At 55.6% G+C, this 16985-nt stretch overlaps 6 protein-coding genes across 6 annotated transcripts; 5 read left to right on the top strand and 1 right to left on the bottom strand.

Annotated features, from left to right (window-relative positions):
• The first annotated feature begins 463 nt into the window (after nucleotides 1–463).
• J3D65DRAFT_628555 (putative zinc finger motif, C2HC5-type-domain-containing protein) lies at nucleotides 464–1915 on the top strand. Its single transcript, XM_066800646.1, has one exon. It carries the CDS (start codon nucleotides 542–544, stop codon nucleotides 1814–1816), a length of 1275 nt encoding a protein of 424 aa, XP_066654846.1. The 5' UTR covers nucleotides 464–541; the 3' UTR covers nucleotides 1817–1915.
• Nucleotides 1898–3103, top strand: J3D65DRAFT_418252 (uncharacterized protein). Its single transcript, XM_066796070.1, has one exon. The coding sequence runs from the start codon at nucleotides 1979–1981 to the stop codon at nucleotides 2825–2827; it is 849 nt and encodes a 282-aa protein (XP_066654847.1). The 5' UTR covers nucleotides 1898–1978; the 3' UTR covers nucleotides 2828–3103.
• A 254-nt stretch (nucleotides 3104–3357) lies between these two features.
• On the top strand, nucleotides 3358–5871 carry J3D65DRAFT_628560 (Alpha/Beta hydrolase protein). The gene is made up of 5 exons (XM_066800647.1): nucleotides 3358–3612; nucleotides 3661–4000; nucleotides 4049–4231; nucleotides 4280–4346; nucleotides 4395–5871. The coding sequence occupies exons 1-5, from the start codon at nucleotides 3433–3435 to the stop codon at nucleotides 5473–5475; spliced, it is 1851 nt and encodes a 616-aa protein (XP_066654848.1). The 5' UTR covers nucleotides 3358–3432; the 3' UTR covers nucleotides 5476–5871.
• Nucleotides 5872–6603: 732 nt separating this feature from the next.
• Nucleotides 6604–9826, top strand: J3D65DRAFT_418436 (uncharacterized protein). The gene is made up of 2 exons (XM_066796071.1): nucleotides 6604–9447; nucleotides 9497–9826. Exons 1-2 carry the CDS (start codon nucleotides 6759–6761, stop codon nucleotides 9619–9621), a joined length of 2814 nt encoding a protein of 937 aa, XP_066654849.1. The 5' UTR covers nucleotides 6604–6758; the 3' UTR covers nucleotides 9622–9826.
• Nucleotides 9827–10713: 887 nt separating this feature from the next.
• Nucleotides 10714–13333, top strand: J3D65DRAFT_418461 (uncharacterized protein). The gene is made up of 5 exons (XM_066796072.1): nucleotides 10714–10857; nucleotides 10918–11055; nucleotides 11145–11664; nucleotides 11715–12619; nucleotides 12675–13333. Exons 1-5 carry the CDS (start codon nucleotides 10848–10850, stop codon nucleotides 13061–13063), a joined length of 1962 nt encoding a protein of 653 aa, XP_066654850.1. The 5' UTR covers nucleotides 10714–10847; the 3' UTR covers nucleotides 13064–13333.
• Nucleotides 13272–16573, bottom strand: J3D65DRAFT_418496 (uncharacterized protein). The gene is made up of 5 exons (XM_066796073.1): nucleotides 15264–16573; nucleotides 15050–15170; nucleotides 14796–14856; nucleotides 14246–14745; nucleotides 13272–14169 (listed from the first exon to the last, which is right to left on the bottom strand). The coding sequence occupies exons 1-5, from the start codon at nucleotides 16210–16212 to the stop codon at nucleotides 13560–13562; spliced, it is 2241 nt and encodes a 746-aa protein (XP_066654851.1). The 5' UTR covers nucleotides 16213–16573; the 3' UTR covers nucleotides 13272–13559.
• Nucleotides 16574–16985: the final 412 nt, after the last annotated feature.

Consider the following 16985-nt stretch of genomic DNA (forward strand, 5'->3'; position numbering starts at 1 on the left):
GCCGTGTATCCGCCGCACGGACCAGTTTCAGCATTTCGTCACCGGCGGTGTCTTGATCGGATCCGTCGAGTCTCGAGGACTTGACCAGAACAACATTCATCCGTGATTTGGAGCGCAGCCAGACTTACAAACTATCCATCGCTAAGCCCACGACCGACTATACTTTCAAACGCGCCGGGAAAACGCGAAGATGGATCTCACCACGTGGGCTTTGCCCCAACTCGAACGCCTCCTGCCTCTGGATCAAGAATCGCTGAAGCAAATCATCACTTATACCGACACCTTACCCCGGGATCAAGCGGCAGATCACTTGAAAAATCTTCTTGGGGACTCTCCGCAGGCGCTCGAATTCATATCCGCTTTCAACTCTCGCCGAGGGCCACCAAGATCCGAGGCAGCACCAGCAAGGGAGGAGACAGGAGTGCCAAAGCCAAAGCCGCGTCAGAAGAAGAAGGCAAACATCCATCAGTTGCCTCCTCGGCAGGTTCAACATGTGGGTAATGTTTCAGGAGCCTACATCAAGAAAGACGAAGAGGAATACATGTCTGGTGGAAGTTCCAGGACACGCAAAGACCAGGACGCCGTAGCCAATGCTCTCCAACTTCAAGAAAAGCCGGATGCAGTCAAGCAGCCAAAAGCCACCAACACTCCATCTTCGACCAACCCGCGCATCTCCAAGCCTCCTCCATCAGCATCAGGCCCACTAATCTCAGACTCACTTCCTTCGTCGAAGAAAACCTCGCGCACAGCTTCTCCCGCCCCCCAAGCCAAGGCCAAAGTCAACATCTCCGGTGGCACCTCTATGAAGGGCCAATCTTCAGTCGTAAATGACCTCGACTCGGCGATTCGCGCTCTCGAGATTCAAACCAATCCGTCTTTGTCGTCGAATTCGGCCGAAGAAAATGCCAAGCGTCGCTGCAACTGCATGGCCACACGGCATCCGCTCCTCGAAGCTGCGCCCAACTGCCTCAATTGTGGAAAAATCATCTGCATCAAGGAAGGTCTCGGCCCCTGCACTTTTTGCGAGAAGCCTTTGCTCTCGCAAGCCGACATTCAGTCAATGGTGCGCATCCTTCGCGAAGAACGGGGCCGCGAGAAGATGGAAGCAAACAACGCTTCGAATCGTCGTGCTGAGGTTTCCAAAGCCCCACGACCCTTTTCGGGCAAGACTTCCCTGGCAAGCCCGGGCGCGAGCGCACCATCCTCAGACTCGGAGGCCGAGGGCTTGCGCAAGGCGCAGGAGCACAGAGACAGATTGCTAGGTTTCCAAGCCAACAATGCACGCAGAACACGCATCCATGACGAGGCCGCCGACTTCGATACGCCGGTCACGGGAACCAACGTGTGGGCGAGTCCCCAGGAGCGTGCACTGCAGCTGAAGAAGCAACAAAAGGTCTTGCGGGAACAAGAATGGAACGCTCGGCCAGAGTATGAGAAGAGGCGGGTGGTAGCCAGTATCGACTTGGCTGGAGGCAGAATCGTAAGGAAGATGGAGGCGGTCCAGAGACCAGAGTCGGACACGGAAGATGACTTGGACCAACTCGATTTACCGCAAGAGTCTGCAGGTCCTTCAGGCGGAAAGACTGGTGGGGCTTTCAGCAGAAATCCTTTGCTGGGAGGACTGATTCGACCAATCGCAAAGGTAGAAGGTGCCGAAGACAAGGGGAAGCAGAGGGAGAAGGAGAAGAGGAGTACGTGGAGGAGAGTGCAGGACGACTTGGATGACAACGAGCAATTGATCTTGGATGGTGGGGCCTATGGTGGGAAGACAGATGGAAGAGTCTTGGGCGCAGAGGAACACGCTTCTGGTCCATGAAGCTTCCAAAGTCAGATGCTCCCTTCATCGTACCCAACTTCTCGCTGAGCCTTGCTACGGGTGGTTTGCAGGAAGTCGTTTTTAGCGGCGCAAGTGGCAACCACTCGACTGGACAGGAAGTTCGAGCGACTTGTGCCGTTCCCCAAACACCATCATCATGCAATGGACGCTCCGGCACATGCCGTCTCCACCATAGCTGTCACCAATCAGATCACCAGTTTCTACAAATGTTCTAACCCGAGTACGACAACCAAATTTGATTCGGGCCAGTGGAGCTCATGCGCCCTGCATTTAGATTCTATACAGCGCACAGATGCATCTTTCGAGATCGACCTAGGCCAGCAATACTGCCAATCATCTCATCAAACCCACGTTCCTGACGCTACGCGTCGACCCACATGCGCCACGCTAAACGGTCCGCTGATCTGCAGTAGCACCTCGACGAACTGGCACAACGAACCACCTCGACAACCATCAAGGCATTCCGTCGGTGACTGGAGGAGATGGGTTCACTTTATGCCGTACTTCCTGCAGCGCGGCAGTCCAGCTGACGCGCAACACGGTGTTCATTCCAAGCTGATCAGCGCTCGTTGCTCTCGTGCAGTGGACCCATTTACATCGCTCGGCGTAGCGACATTCCTCACGTCCGCCTTCCCTGGGCTCCTGACGTTCCTGGTATTTTGGAGATACGAACGATGGCCCGATAGCAACCTCGGCCGTGCTTGGCGTCGCCGAAAACGCGCTCACGACATGTGCAGCGTCTCTTTTATCCTGCAACCGCAAGGTCGCTGGCTGGAAGGAAAATCCTCACGTCGCGCGTGGCGCTCGCTCTGCTTTGCTCGTTCCCGGTGCACGAGGATGCCGACGGACAAAGGCACGCATCGGGCACATCTGCACGACATGCCGGCTCGGCACGAGGAGACCTTCCTGATCGGGGACGTATTTGGACGAATAGCGCTGCTCGCACACCATTCTTTTTCCATTTTTCCACAGCTTGGGGGGGCCAGCTGACGGGTTTGTCAGCGCCAGTGGAAGGCCCTGATTTGTCCCCCGCGTTCCCGTCATCGCGGTGCCCGGCGCACTTCACTTTTAGCGCTCTATAAATCTCATTTTCCCCACGCACGGCGCAGTTTGCGCAAGCCACCCGCTGCGCTCTCGCACCCTTCCTCGGACCTTGAGAGCTGCAGCGCGCATGTAATTGGACGAGGCCGTGCAATGGCGATGATTGCCCCTCTTCTTGGGAGCCGGAAGATCCAGGGCCAGGAACAACCGTCTTCTTGGCCCAACGCTAGCTTCAGGTCCATGTCCGAGTCGATATTGTGCCTGTCGGCGCAGGGGCTCAAGAATAGGAGCGAGCGGTCCGAGTCAGACGGCCCTGTGGCCCTGAAACGGCCATGTGGTCCCGTCTTGGTGAAGAGGTTCGCATTGGTGGGCGCCGACTGATGCTGCTAGCGCACAGCACGTTGGGAAAATCCGGGGCACGTGCAAGCAATCGCGATTTTATAACTAGACAGTCGAGGGACACTGCATGGCGGGTGCGAGGCCTTGTTGTTGTGAGCAGCGCGCAGTCCTTCGTTCGTGGTTGGCTTGATCTGACCGGGCATCAGTAATACAAGATGCTGTTCTCATCCGCTCTTTTGGCCTCTGCCCTTTTCACGGCAGCATTGGCCGCACCAGCGACGCCGCCAACCAGCAAGAAGCTCGGTCTCAAGTTTGAGAAGCGCGCGGATGAGCTGCCGACCCTGACTCTGCCTTACGGCACGTGGCAGGCCGCAGAGTACGACGACGATGCCGACGTCTGTTCCCGATGACCATATCTCCACCTCTTGGCTGACCGCGCGTAGTTTTACACGTTCAAGAACGTTCGCTACGGCGCGTCCACGGCGGGTGAGAACCGCTGGAAGAAGCCGCAGGCGCCGCAAAACAACGACACTCTGCAAGATGGCAGTTACGGACCCATTTGCGTGCAGGCTCCCATTGAAGGCCTCAACTTGCTTGGTCCCGGCAACGATTCGCCCATTGGAGGGGCCCTGAACCAATTCCTTGGTGGCATACCGTTGCCCATCTTCGACGGCGGCTCTGAGGACTGTTTGTTGTTGGACCTTTACGTCCCCGGTAAAGCGATCAGAGACCCTGATGCTTCGAGTCTGCCTGTCGTCCTGTGGATCCACGGTGGTGCATATGGTACGTCTTCCCTGCAAGTGGGGTAGATGGGTGCTAATGTTTGAGCAGTCTTTGGAAGTAAAGATGCACTGAGCGCCATCGGATTTTACAAGGGCGACGGAGTGGTCGAACAGAGCGGCGGCAATGTCATCTTCGTTTCTGGCAACTATCGACTCGGCGCTTACGGCTTCCTGGCTGGAAAGACCATGGAGGACCAGGCAGTGCCGAATGCTGGATTGTGGGATCAGCGAGGTGAGTAAATCAAACAAAGACGACCAACCTTTGCTAACACGCTCCTAGCCATGCTCGAGTGGGTGCAGTCTTACATTTCTCTCGTGGGAGGTGACCCGGAAAACGTAAATGCTTGGTATGACAGTCCAATCCTCCTTCAGGGCTCTCTGCTAATGACGAAAAGGGGAGAGAGTGCCGGGGCTTCGTCGCTTCTCCACCACCTTGTGGCTCAGGGTGGAACCCTCAATCCGCTCTTCAAGAGAGCTGTGCTCCAGAGTCCGGCATACCAGATCATGTGGGACCGCAACGGCACAGTTGAAGACGTATTCCAGAACTTCGCTTCGCTTGCTGGTTGTTCCGGCGGAGACTTTGAATGCCTGCGCTCCGTCGACGCTGCAACACTCGATACTGCGAATGAAGCGCTCATCAGAGCAGCCCCAGAAGGAGCATTCAACATCGGCCCTGCGGCTGATGGCGATTTCATTCGCCAGCTTGCCCCCTTGGAGTTTGCGTCTGGCAATTACTGGAAAGGACTCGAGTCTCTGATCGTCTCTCACACAGCTGATGAGTCCGAGTTGTTTGTCGACGGGCATGTACAGACGGACGCCCAATTCACCGAATTCATCGACTCCATCTTCCCCAACTACGCCCAGGCTGCTGGTATCAACGCTGCCATCGAAACCTTCTTCACTGCCGATGCGTACGACAGCGTAACAGACCGGATGAAAGCCTTTGTTCGGGACACCAGCTTCACCTGTCCGGCGCGCTTCGTGACCGAGGCCTTTCCCGACTCCACCTGGAACATTGAGTACGCCGTGACGCCCGGATGGCATGCGACGGACCTGCTGCCGACATTTTACAGCAGCTACATCTCGTTTGGCGGCAACGAGCCGGTCAATCTGATCCCCGGCTTCGGCAACCTCGCGCAGGGCTACCAGAGCTACCTGACGTCGCACGCGCGCAGCGGTGACCCGAACACGTACCGGTCTGATGACAGCCTGTTGGGCTTGTTTGCCACGGTCGAATGGCCCAAGCCGACAGACGTTACTGCCGAAAATTTGGCCAACGTTTTGAGGGTCGAGGATCTCGGCTTTAGCATTGGCGAGGCCAACCAGTTCCCGTATAGCGAGTGTGACTTTATCAGGCAACTCTGCGCAGCTGTGACGAACGTAGGCGGTTATGCTGTACCAGGGACAGAGCAAGAGCAGAGCTTGGTAACGTTTACCGGCGATGCAAGTGCCAATTATACCGGGTTGGGGGCGTAGCTTTGCACGGTAGATGGATCAGGAGAGGGAGCATCGAGGCGATGCGCGGCGTTTGGGTTGATTTCATAGCATCGCTCACGGACAATGAGATCTCGGCCATCATGTTCAGTTCTTGAATGTACGCGCCGGTAGAGGCAGCGTTAACTTCTGCCTGTCGGTTGGGGAAGGTGATTTGTCATTCTTCATCGCCAGCTTGGAGTCCTGCTCTCGCAAAAATCGTATCCGATAAGCCTCGGGGTCTAGGGCCGTCCATATAATTGTGGATGCATTCTGCTTGGTCCGAGCCACAGATGATGGAGATGTTTCCCAGGACAAGCTGAAATCCAAGCCTCTTGCAGTGCCGTGCAAGAGATGTGTTCTTTTGCCGACCGTGGCGGTATTGGGTGGATGTCGGGCTTCTAAAAGAATGTCGCCTTTTGGGACTTGGGTGCTGGTGCTGCTGGTCTAGGGCTGGTCAGCCTCACGTAGACAGTAGATCTGCCATGTCGCGGACCTTTCTCCGGCTGCAGCTCAGACATTTTGCGAATTGCGCCCTCCAAGGCCTAGGCCAGCTCGAATGCACCGCATTCGAAAAGCGAGTCGGGTGACGCAGACGATGGGAATTGCCATGGGTTCAGATGGAGATGTTGCAAGAGCAATCCGATGCTCGGGGTGTCGATATTGAGTGGTGTGAGATACCGCCAACTTGGATCGCGAATCTGGAGCCCGTCGTTGTGGCCACGCTCGTCCCACCCACCTCACACTCGCTCAACCCGTCCGGCTGCCCGCAAACACTTGGACCTCTTTCATCGTTTTCATCCACCACCACCCAGCTACTGCCATCATGTCGCCCTTAATTGGCCTCTGCTGTTGCCCCTCATGCGCTTGCCGTTCATCCAGTCTAGACCGACCCGTCACACGTGCAGACGCCTGCACCAGCGCCAAACCAAGACGCGCCTTCCATCTCTCTCACCATCCTCGTCCCTTTGATTGACGACACTTTGCACATTCCGCCCGCTCCTGTCCATCTCGCTGGCCTCTCTTGCGACTTTCCATTGTCTGATCTAGCTTTTGCCACAAGGGCGCCATCAACGTCTCTCAGCATCCCAGGACCGACCCTTCAATTGCGCCGCCAGCTCCTACGAGAATACCGGCGTCTATGCGCCTCGACAGAATCGACCTCGAAAGGTTCAACCCAACATCTCTCACCTGATCCTTAATTGCCTTGACGGCCAAGGACCAGTCCTTCTACATTACATGACTTTCGGAAATCTCCAAGCGGACCCTCTGGCAACATCGCGGCAATGACGCCAACCCCACAGCGCCGTCCAATTTCGTACTTTCCCAAGGCCCAGTGCACGACCTTTCGGGCGCAATTATCAACGTCTTCTGAACCAACTCCCCATACAGTCTATGATGTTGAGAATGCGACGAGGCCACTCCTGGAATTCAACGAGGCCGCGCACGAGGTCGACCACTCAGCGCGCGCAGACGCAGGTCCATCGGGGGCGTCCCTCAGGCCGTCCAATTTCCGCGACAAATATCTCATGCCAACCCTTTCGCGCAACGAGCGTCTCCGCCTGACAATGATGTGGTACCACACTCGAACTCTCGCCGAAGATCAGGAGCTATTGCAAAAGCTGCAGACGACCTTGGCCTTGGTCAGGTCGTTCGTTGGCTGGCCTGTTGTCGTTTGTGGAATAATGGACAATCATTCATACTTACGAGTTGCCACCGAGGGTTTTCCAAAGGCAAGCCTGCCGCGCAGGGAAACCATGTGCGCGCATACCATCAATTCAGATTCTGGACTTATGGTCCTCCCAAGCATGCTCAAAGACTGGAGATTCAATCGATCACCTCCGGTTGAGTTTGACGGGCTGAGGGCATATGGAGGTGCGACGCTTCGCTGCGCGACTGAGAGCGGCGAATCCCTTGCACTCGGTACCTTGTGTGTGGCGGCAGATGTTGAGACAGAACTCCCGCCCGACAAACAAGCTGCCTTGGTTCAATTTGCCGACATTCTCAGCGCCGAGATTGTCAACAGGTCACGTCAAGCGCGCCAACGCCAGCGGCAACTCATGAATGATCGTATCGCACAGATCAAAAAACAGGCCTCGCCTGAAAACGTGGAAGAATTGGTGCTTCAGGCGCTGAAGGATGATTATCCAAATGCGCGCGTAACCTTGCACGATTCAGACGACGACGTAATTGAACTCGAAAACAGGGATTCCGTCACCTTTGCTGACTTTGAAGATGGGCTGTGGGAAGATTCAGAGCTGCTTGACACGCTCATCCTAACCCGGAACCACGAGGAGCTTTCGTCGGATTCCACCATCAGGGCCATCGTGACGCACTGTCGCAAGAAGCCACATCCTCGGTTTCTGATTGTGGCCTCCAAAGAGGTTCAGCTCGTCTTCGATGATGTTGATTCGTGGTTTGTTCAAGTTTGCGGCGACATTCTGTTCGACTTTTATCAAGAACAGCTGCTGCACGACGCGATAAATGCCAAGGATCTGTTCCTTCGCAGCGTGACGCACCAGCTCAGGACTCCAATTCATGGTGTGATTGCCTCTGTCGAGATGCTTGCCGAAGAGCTCTCTTCAAAAGCTGTGACTGGATTTGTCACAGGTCCTCAAGGGATTATCAGTCGCGTCGATACAGAGTTCGCGTCAAGAGCGAGCCTGTACCTCACGTCAATTAGATCAGCGGGAAGAGAGCTCATGTCAACTGTCAACAACATGTTGATGTTGAATCGCTGGGCCGAGTCGAGTCGATCAATGAAACCAGCCAGTCTCCATGAGTTGAATGAACTGGAAGCAGCCGTACTCTACTCCATCTCCCAGATCGCCTCCGAGGATGAAGTTTCCACGTCCATCATCTTCGACAATATTCTCCCTGCTGGCTGCGGCGTGATCATCGATATTGCCCTTCTCAAAGAGGCACTCAAAGCACTCATACTGAATGCGATTCAGGCGACGCCAGATGGAAGCATTCACATCGTCATTTCAGCCACTCAGGACTACTCGGTTCTCCAATTCGATATTTACGACTCTGGGTACGGAATCAGTCGAGAGAGTCAGGAAAGAATCTTTGGGGCTTACGAAAAAGGCAATACCCACTCCCGCGGCGTAGGACTAGGGCTTACAATTGCGTCCAAAATCGCCAACGCGATGAATGGATGCCTCTACTTGGTCTCCTCAGATCCTGGCAAAGGGTCCCACTTTCGAGCCGAGTTTCACAATCCGGGATTCGCGTGTCCAACCTCACGCGAAGCGCCGATCGAACCCAAGACGCCACCACTCCAAAAGCTCTACTATATAATACCAACTGGAGAAGCCCCCACTCCATTGGTCAAACACTTTGTGAGCTATCTCGAGCACCGAGATTATCAGGAATCGACTCAGTCGCAGGGTGCTCTCAACGTTGTGAGTTTCACAGCGGACGAGAGCAGACTGCGCAGCTTCCTTGGACAAGTGGATGACAATGCCGTGGCCCTTTGCTTGATACCATGTCGTGTCAGGGCAATCCAACTTCAATTACCTCATCACGACAGCCGAATCATGTTTATCGAGGGGCCCTTTCTCTCCACGAAACTGAGAGAACATTTGAAAAAGGTGGACACGTTGTTGTACAACATCCGCGAGGGAACTCCGCCGAGGAAAGGAAGCCAACCAAATGGATCCCCTCATGGGCTTGATGAGATGCTTCACAGAAAGCTACGCATCAGCGATCCAGTTCGTGCCTTGCTGGTGGACGACAATGCCATCAATTTGAGGGTGCTCAAAATGTACTGCGAAAAGAGGCGAGTGCCGTACGCCCTCGCAGTGGACGGCAACGAAGCCGTATCACATTACACCAGCAACCTCTTGACGACACCCTTCAATCTCGTATTGATGGACCTGCAAATGCCAAACTGCGACGGGATTGAGGCAACGCGCAGAATTCGGGCGTTTGAACAAGATACCGGGCTTGCTCCTGCAGTGATTTTCATCAGTGAGTTCTGTTGCTCTATACTGAATCTGCACCTGCTAATGACTCCTAGTCACCGGTCAGGACAGTCCTGGAGACAAATCGGATTGCAAAAACGCCGGTGTCAACGAGTTTTTCGTCAAACCAATGTCGATTAAGACTCTCGACAGCGGCATCGGCCAGTATTTTAGTGGATAAGTCCACCTTGGGTCGGAGTGGCAGGCGTTTGCGACGAAGGCTTGCGCATCGTCGCAAGCACCCCATGGCGCGGGCTCGTGCTCAGCAATCCGCGGTGGCAAAGTTTCCGCAGGCACTTGGGAGCTCGCAAGGTCGTACTCTCCCTCTGTGTCTCTCTTCTTCTTCTTGTTGTTGAAAAGATGGACTCGAGGCGTTCTGATCTTTGGCTTGGTATGCTCGGCGTGGGAGCAGTGTGATGAGGCGTTTTGCATCGAGGTATTGCCTCTTTTGTTGATGTTCATTGCTTTATTTTTTCGATGGCTCGTTGGCGAGCGAATCAAGCAACAATACCCTAGACATTGCGAGCGATTGCGTATGTATTGCTGTTGGAGTATTAGGTCCTCAAGGCTTGAATGTGCAATGGAGAAGGATGGACACGGTCATGGGTTCTGATGTTGTCTTTTGTTTGCTGCACGCTCACCTCATGTCCAGACAACATCGAATAGTCACACTCCACCCCGCTCCGCTCCCCGCGCCGAGCCAGCTCTCTCTTCGTGTCCGGGTGCCGAACGGAGAGGTGGGATCGCAGAGTCGCCCCAGCGTCCCCAGACGAGGCCCCACGGTAAGGTGAGGGGCAAGATACGAGAGCTACAGCGGCAGCGGAAATCGGTTGTCTGAAACGCGGCGGCGCGTGAGCCCGTTGCTTCGTCCCATTGGCGTGTCGAACTGCAACTCAGCATAGCGACGACAATGGCTTCGTCTTGTAGTCTTCGGACCTGGAGCAATGCGACTGGTGCGATAGGACAGCAGCCGGCAGTTGGGAATTAGCTCATCGGCAGTTCTGGTTAGACTTGGTGGCAGGGCCAATGGCGGACGCCAGGGCACGGCACAAGGTTTGTGGCTGGTCGGGCTCAGATTTGAGCGGCGGTACCGAGCTTTGAAATCTGGGCGGTATCTCGGCGACCGACAAATTCGAGCGAGAAGAAAGGTCTCTGAGACGGATGGGTCGAGGACAAGGATATGAATGTGCGGGGCGGTAGCGCGCTCCTTTGGTTTGCTTTGTGCAAGCAGATTCGCCGGCACTTCTCGGCACTTGGTCACGCTCTCGAGACCAATCAACGTCAATCAAGCGTCTGGGGAAATGTCCAAGCCAAACAAGCCCGAGGTCATGCTACCTCTGCCGCCTACAAGAAGATGATTCTGCTCGATTCTACTCCCTCAAACACTGAGAAACGACGGGAGAAACCATGGCTTCAGGTATCCTCCATCCACGGCACGCGCCCTGGTGCAACGTTGGCTGACCGTTGCGACGCCTAGTCGCCCCTCAAGCCGTGGCTGCTGCTGTCGCCGGCGCTGCCACAGCTTTAGCCTACGTCGACGCCAAGTACCACCTGTCCAAAGACATTGCAACCAACCGCCAGTTTGGAGCTGCCGCGAGCTTCTCCGCTGCCAAAGGTAAGATCCCCCCGATTCCGCCTTGCATCTTCCGGCACTCGGGTCATCATCGCCTGTCCGCCGCTAACCATCCCTTTGCGCCCCTCCAGCCAAGGCAAACCGCAACTCGCTCTGGTACGACTTTGAAGCTCAGGTCAACCGTCTCCCTGCACACGAGCAGTGTCTTTGGAGCCGCAATGGCAACTACACCTGGCGCGAGACGCACGCCAACGCCTGTCGCTACGCCCAAGCTCTCCTCGAGCTCGGCGTCACCCCCGGCACACTCATTGCGACCTATATCAACAATTCCCCCGACTTTATCTTTGCGCTGCTCGGCAGCTGGAGCATCGGCAGCGCGCCTGCCTTGATAAACTACAATCTGGGAGGCCAAGGCTTGGTGCATTGCCTCAAAATCAGTGGAGCAAAAGTACTCCTCGTCGACAACGATCCGGCCTTTTTGCAGCGGGTTCAACAAGTCAGGGATCATTTGGAGCAAGAGCTTGGAATCAAAATCATCGTGTTGGATGACGCCACCAAGGATGCCATCAATTCGTTTGAGCCAAAGCGACCCGAACGCAAGTACAGGGAGAATGTCAAGCCAGACTTCCCCATGTGCTTATTATACACGAGGTAAGCGACATTTTTACCTTGTCGAGCTAGCGTGCTAAAAGCTTCGCCAGCGGCTCCACTGGTCTCCCCAAATGTTGCCCGTTCGAGGTCGGACGGGCCTTTGTTCTTCAGGGTCCGCGCATCAAATCGTGTGGAATGAAACCAGGGCCCAACGGCGACCGATGGTACGACTGCATGCCATTCTACCACGGCACCGGGCACACGGTAGCCGTGACCTGCATGACGACTGGCATCACGCTCTGCATCGGGCGCAAGTTCTCGACGTCGGGCTTCTGGCAGGACATTCGCGACAGCGACGCCACGGGCATGGTCTACGTGGGCGAGACGGTGCGCTACCTCCTCACGCCGCCGCCGAGCCCGCTGGACAAGCAGCACCGCGTCAAGCTGGCGTTTGGCAACGGGCTGCGGCCCGACGTGTGGGCGCGCTTCGCCGAGCGCTTCGGCATCGACACCGTTGCCGAAATCTTCAACAGCACCGAGGGCGTGCTGTCACTGCAAAACATATGCCGCGGCGAATACCAGCTCGGCGCCGTCGGGCACCAGGGCGCCATCAGCAGGCGCAACTTCTACGACGTTTACATCCCTGTTGAAATCGATTACGAGACGGGGCAAATGTACCGGGATCCGAAGACGGGATTCGCGCGGCGGAAGCCGTACGAGGAGGGTGGAGAGATGCTGGTTCGCGTCGCCAGCGAAAAGGCATTTGTTGGATATTGGAATAACCCCGAGGCCACGGCCAAGATGTTTGAGCGCAATGTGTTCAAAAAGGGTGATCTTTTCTACCGGATGGGGGACGCGCTCCGCCGTACTCCTGACGGGTTGTGGTACTTCATGGATCGCCTCGGCGACACGTATCGGTGGAAGTCGGAGAACGTATCGACGGCAGAAGTGTCGCAAGTCCTTGGTCGGCTTTCCGGCGTCGTCGAGGCAATAGTGTATGGTGTCGAAGTTCCAGGTACGCCCCCTCGCCCATGTCTCCAATTCTCTTCCAATACTGATAGTGAAGGCAGGCCACGACGGACGCGCGGGCTGTGCCGCTCTCAACATCGACCCAACGCAGCGCGCCAGCGCCGCCTTCTACGTCTCGCTGTTGGCGCACGCGCGCAAACTGCTGCCCAAATACGCCGTCCCCGTCTTCATCCGCGTCATCGCCAACCTGAAGCCCATGCACAACAACAAGCAGAACAAGGCGCCACTCAAGAAGGAGGGTATCGACCACGCCAAAATCGCCACCGGGGAAGGTGGCCGCGAGGACAGGTTGCTTTGGCTTCCCGAGGCCCTCGGCGTCAAGGGCCGGGGCGAGGGCTATGTGGAGTTTGAGCCGCGCGATTTGGAGGGCTTGAGGAGTGTTGCCCGCGCGCAGACGGGTGGGGCGGGCACGGTCGCTGCGAGGCTGTGAGCGGCGAGTTTGTTGCACCGTAGAGACACGGGAGCTTTTACCCCCTTTTCATTCGTCTCTTTCAGCTGGACTGGACTGATGTCGACTGACAGCGGTTCTCTCTGGTCCGTCTGTCGCGGCTTCTTCGTCGTCTTGAGCGTTCCAGCGTGCTGTTTACCCTTCTATTCCCTATTTCTAGCGTGTGTTGGCACGCTTGTATCTAGAGGACCGTGATCAAACGTGGTGACTCGGACAGACTGACATCGACACCAACTTGACACAGAGAATGGACGTGCGCAAATGAAATGCGACTTCCCGGCTCAACATACCACAGAGTAGAAAGCCAACGTACAATATCTTAGTCACAGACCCAAACCACGCCCGTCGCCAATCGTTCGTTGCAAGCTCCGTCCCCAGCTCCAACCAGAGCCATGTCGTCAATCGTCGAAACGTTGCAAGCCGTCCCAGCAGAGTTTTCACAAGAAATTCGTCCTTGCAGCCAAACACGCCGTCACTGTCAGCTCGCCAAAGCACTCTCGTCATAGACCCAATTGAACGGAATGACAGCCGCAAGCTTCCACTCAAAACTGCAGCGACACGCGCCGCCGCTACGCCGTGGCGGTCTCCAAGACGGCGCGACGTTGGTCGTCGCAACGCCGCTGCCCCACGCCTCGAAGCCAGCCACCTCGCCGCCCTCGACGAAGGGCCGCTGGATCAGCCGGACGAGTGCGGCGAACGGCGTGTTTGCGGCGTCGACGGCCGCTGCGCCTTTAGTCTCGCTTGATGACGAGGATGACGAGCGGCTGGAGGAATATTTGAGTGTTTGGAATGATGTTGTTCTCTTGTGGTTTGTTGATGATGACAATGAGGAGGAGGATGAGGATGTTGTTGTCGTTGTTCCGCCGCCATTGACGGCCCTCTTCCAAAAGGCGTGCAGGGGCGCCATTCTAGCGAGGAGCGAACGCGCTACGCGGTCGCCTTTTGAGCACTTTGCCAGCGTGTCGAAGCAAGCGGTGGCGGCGTCGAGATACTCGCTTGCCGCCGGGTTGGGCTGTAAGGGGTCATCCAGGAGAAGGCTCTCCGCCACGGCAAACAAGAGGACTGTGCAGCAGGTGTAGGCTTGCGAGCTATTTGTTGATGTTTGTCGGCGTCAAAAGGTGCGTCTTTGCAAGAGGTGGTGGTAATAGTCTGGGGGCGCCTTACATGATGAGCCAGCACCGCTCATGCTTCCCCATGTGCTCTCGCACGCTCCTCATGATCCGCGACGCATCGAGCGCCGCCGCAACGGCTCGCGCGCTGTAGCGGTTCCGCAGGGCGCGGAAGCGCTCAGCATGGACAGAATCTGCAGAGGGCTCGCGGGTCAGAAATCTCCTGCAAAGAAGAATGATATTTCCGTAGTAAATGAGATGGAGGAAGTTTGTGACAGCGCGCGTGCTATCGAGGACGTTTGCGGGGAGGTGACCGAGGGCGTTTGCGGCGGTGTTGGTGGTGTTGGTGGTGTTGGTGGGTAAGGGGAGCTTAATTGCCTCTGGTAGCCTCTCATACCATCGCTCTAGATCTTGTATCATCGAATCGACGACTGCAAAACTGTTATACCTGAATGACCACAGCATTCGAAGCACTTGCGCTCCGAGAATGGCACACCGGGCGATTTCGGTCTGGACGAGTTGGTAGCGATCGCCTGATCGGGCGATGTTTGTTTGCTGTCAAGTCGTCAGCTGTTTGTTGTGGGGCTGCAATGAGCTGTACTGACTCTGAACAAGACGTCCGGCCGCCGATTCTGCTCGAGACACTCCATGGTGGTGGAAATCCAGCTTCGACAAGTTAGTCTTCGCAATAGAGGCTTTATTCTTTCGCGAGGGAGCATTCATGTTTGCAACACGTGTTCGGTGCCAGTCATTGGGCCACCGAATTCAGCAGAATTTCACTGGACTTTCGACCATTGCAAGGGACACGGAGCAGAGCAGAGCGCAGGTGGGTGCGGGGATGGACTCTTGGTTTTCACACCTCTCGAGAAACAACAGCGTATTGAAGACTCTTTTGTAGTCGACCCACGACACTTCATCCAACTCCATCGGGCGTATCTCTCCGGCAATGCATTCTTTCTCGGCGAGGCGAATGCCCGTTTCTTCGCGGAGATTAGCTGATTGGTTCTGTTCAAGGAGCAGGCCAAGCATGTTCTGGAGTGAGCAGATATGCTGTCAAGGCTGATCAGACGGACCGACGAAATTGAGGGCGATTGGATCCTTGCTCATAATGTGCCACATGCCAAGGAGGGCCGATACCCTCATTCCGTTAAGGGGACTCTCGTAAATGATGTCTTCAAAGTAGAGCCTTGCGAGGTTGAAGAACATGTCGCAAGTATCTGGCCGGATGTCGGGGGTGAGGTACTGGCTGCCAATAGCAGCAATCGAAAACAATTCACACAGAGCGACCCGTGACGGTTCGCTGCCTTCGCCATAGACTTGATTGTAATCATCAATGCCTTGTTGAAGAGTAAAAACGTGGAAGAGGCTGCCGCTATATTTGAAGAAGGCAATTACCGCCCGTTTGCATTCTTGCGCGTCAGGGAGACGCAACGGAGGGATAGGGCGCACAGCCGGGAGCTGTTTGGTATCGTCTGTTGCCAGGGTAAACTCAGCTCCCGCCAGCTCGGCATCCATTGAGACCGGGGAGAAATCATCATCGAGGTCCATTTCGCCTGGAGTTTCGTCTTCCTCTGCCGCGTGACCGAGTGCCGGTCCACCTGGCTGATCGGCCGCTGCTAGTACCGAGAGCGACTGAAAATTGTCCCCAGCTCGGAGGCGCTTGAATAAGTCTTCAGCCTCTGTTGTCGGCCTTGATCGCAGCATGTCCAGAACTTTCTTCATGCTGGTAACTTCTTGCTGCAGTTCCTCGTTTTTCGCTTTGAGAGCACCCGTCCTCGTTTCGTTTGGAGGAGTATCGTAAACACACTCGGTGTCCTTGTTGTTACACGGCTGGCACTGGGGACGACGTCCATCGCATTTTGATTTACGCTGACGACATGCTCCGCAGGCCGCAACCACGAGGGTCCCTTGTCTTGATCTCCGCGCACGTGGTTGGATCCCGCGGCCCGCAGCGCTGTCTTCCGGTCCCTTCGAAGCGCTTTCATTGCTGGGAAGTATTGGACGGTAATGAAGGTTGGACATGCTGAAATCGAGAAAGGAGAGGAAATCGGTTCTTCGCCAAGGGACTGAATCGGTCGTCCGCCCGTCGCCGCGGAGAAGCGTCAAGCGCGACCATCTTATGGTGGTTGACGCATGTAAGTTCTTATACGTGATCGCAAAGTTGGGGAAGAATCTGGGGAATTCGCGTTATTAACCCCTGAAGAGATTTTTGGTATCACAGATGCCTTCATCCTTGACGTGGAACCGCTCATCGCATTGGCACGAGAAAACGGCAATCAGGCCGTGCCGGAACTTCCCTCCGGCGAAGCTCCTATTGGACGGAGGCACACACAGCTTCCTTATTCAACAATGGCCTCGACTCTCATAGAACGTAGGATTAAACCTGGACTCGGGGCCTTTTGCTTGGACAAATTTTGAATGTTTCGCAAAATCGTACCCTAGGAGTCGATCACTGGGATGGATCGAACGACACATGGCTTGAAAGGTCCAGTGAAAGGTCTAGAATCGATGGCTCACCTTCGTTTCTCACCGTCGCTCACTGTAGAATGTCAAAGAGCTTTTGCAAATATTTCAACTTTGTAGTACATATTCCCCTGAATGACGGTCACGGTAGGACTCTGAGCCGTGTTATCGTGTCTTCAAATTGAATCAATCATAGTAGCAGCGGCGGCACACGCTGTCCGAGGAGCAAGGAATGTCCTTCACAATATACCCGTCCTGCCTTGTGACTAAGAATTAATCGTCAGTCCGAAGTGCATTAACGGCTTGGAAAAAGAGCAGTGAGCCGCTTGTCC

The sequence above is a fragment of the Phyllosticta citribraziliensis genome, assembly GCF_038025025.1.
Source record: "Phyllosticta citribraziliensis strain CPC 17464 chromosome Unknown J3D65scaffold_7, whole genome shotgun sequence".
NCBI lineage: Eukaryota > Fungi > Ascomycota > Dothideomycetes > Botryosphaeriales > Phyllostictaceae > Phyllosticta > Phyllosticta citribraziliensis.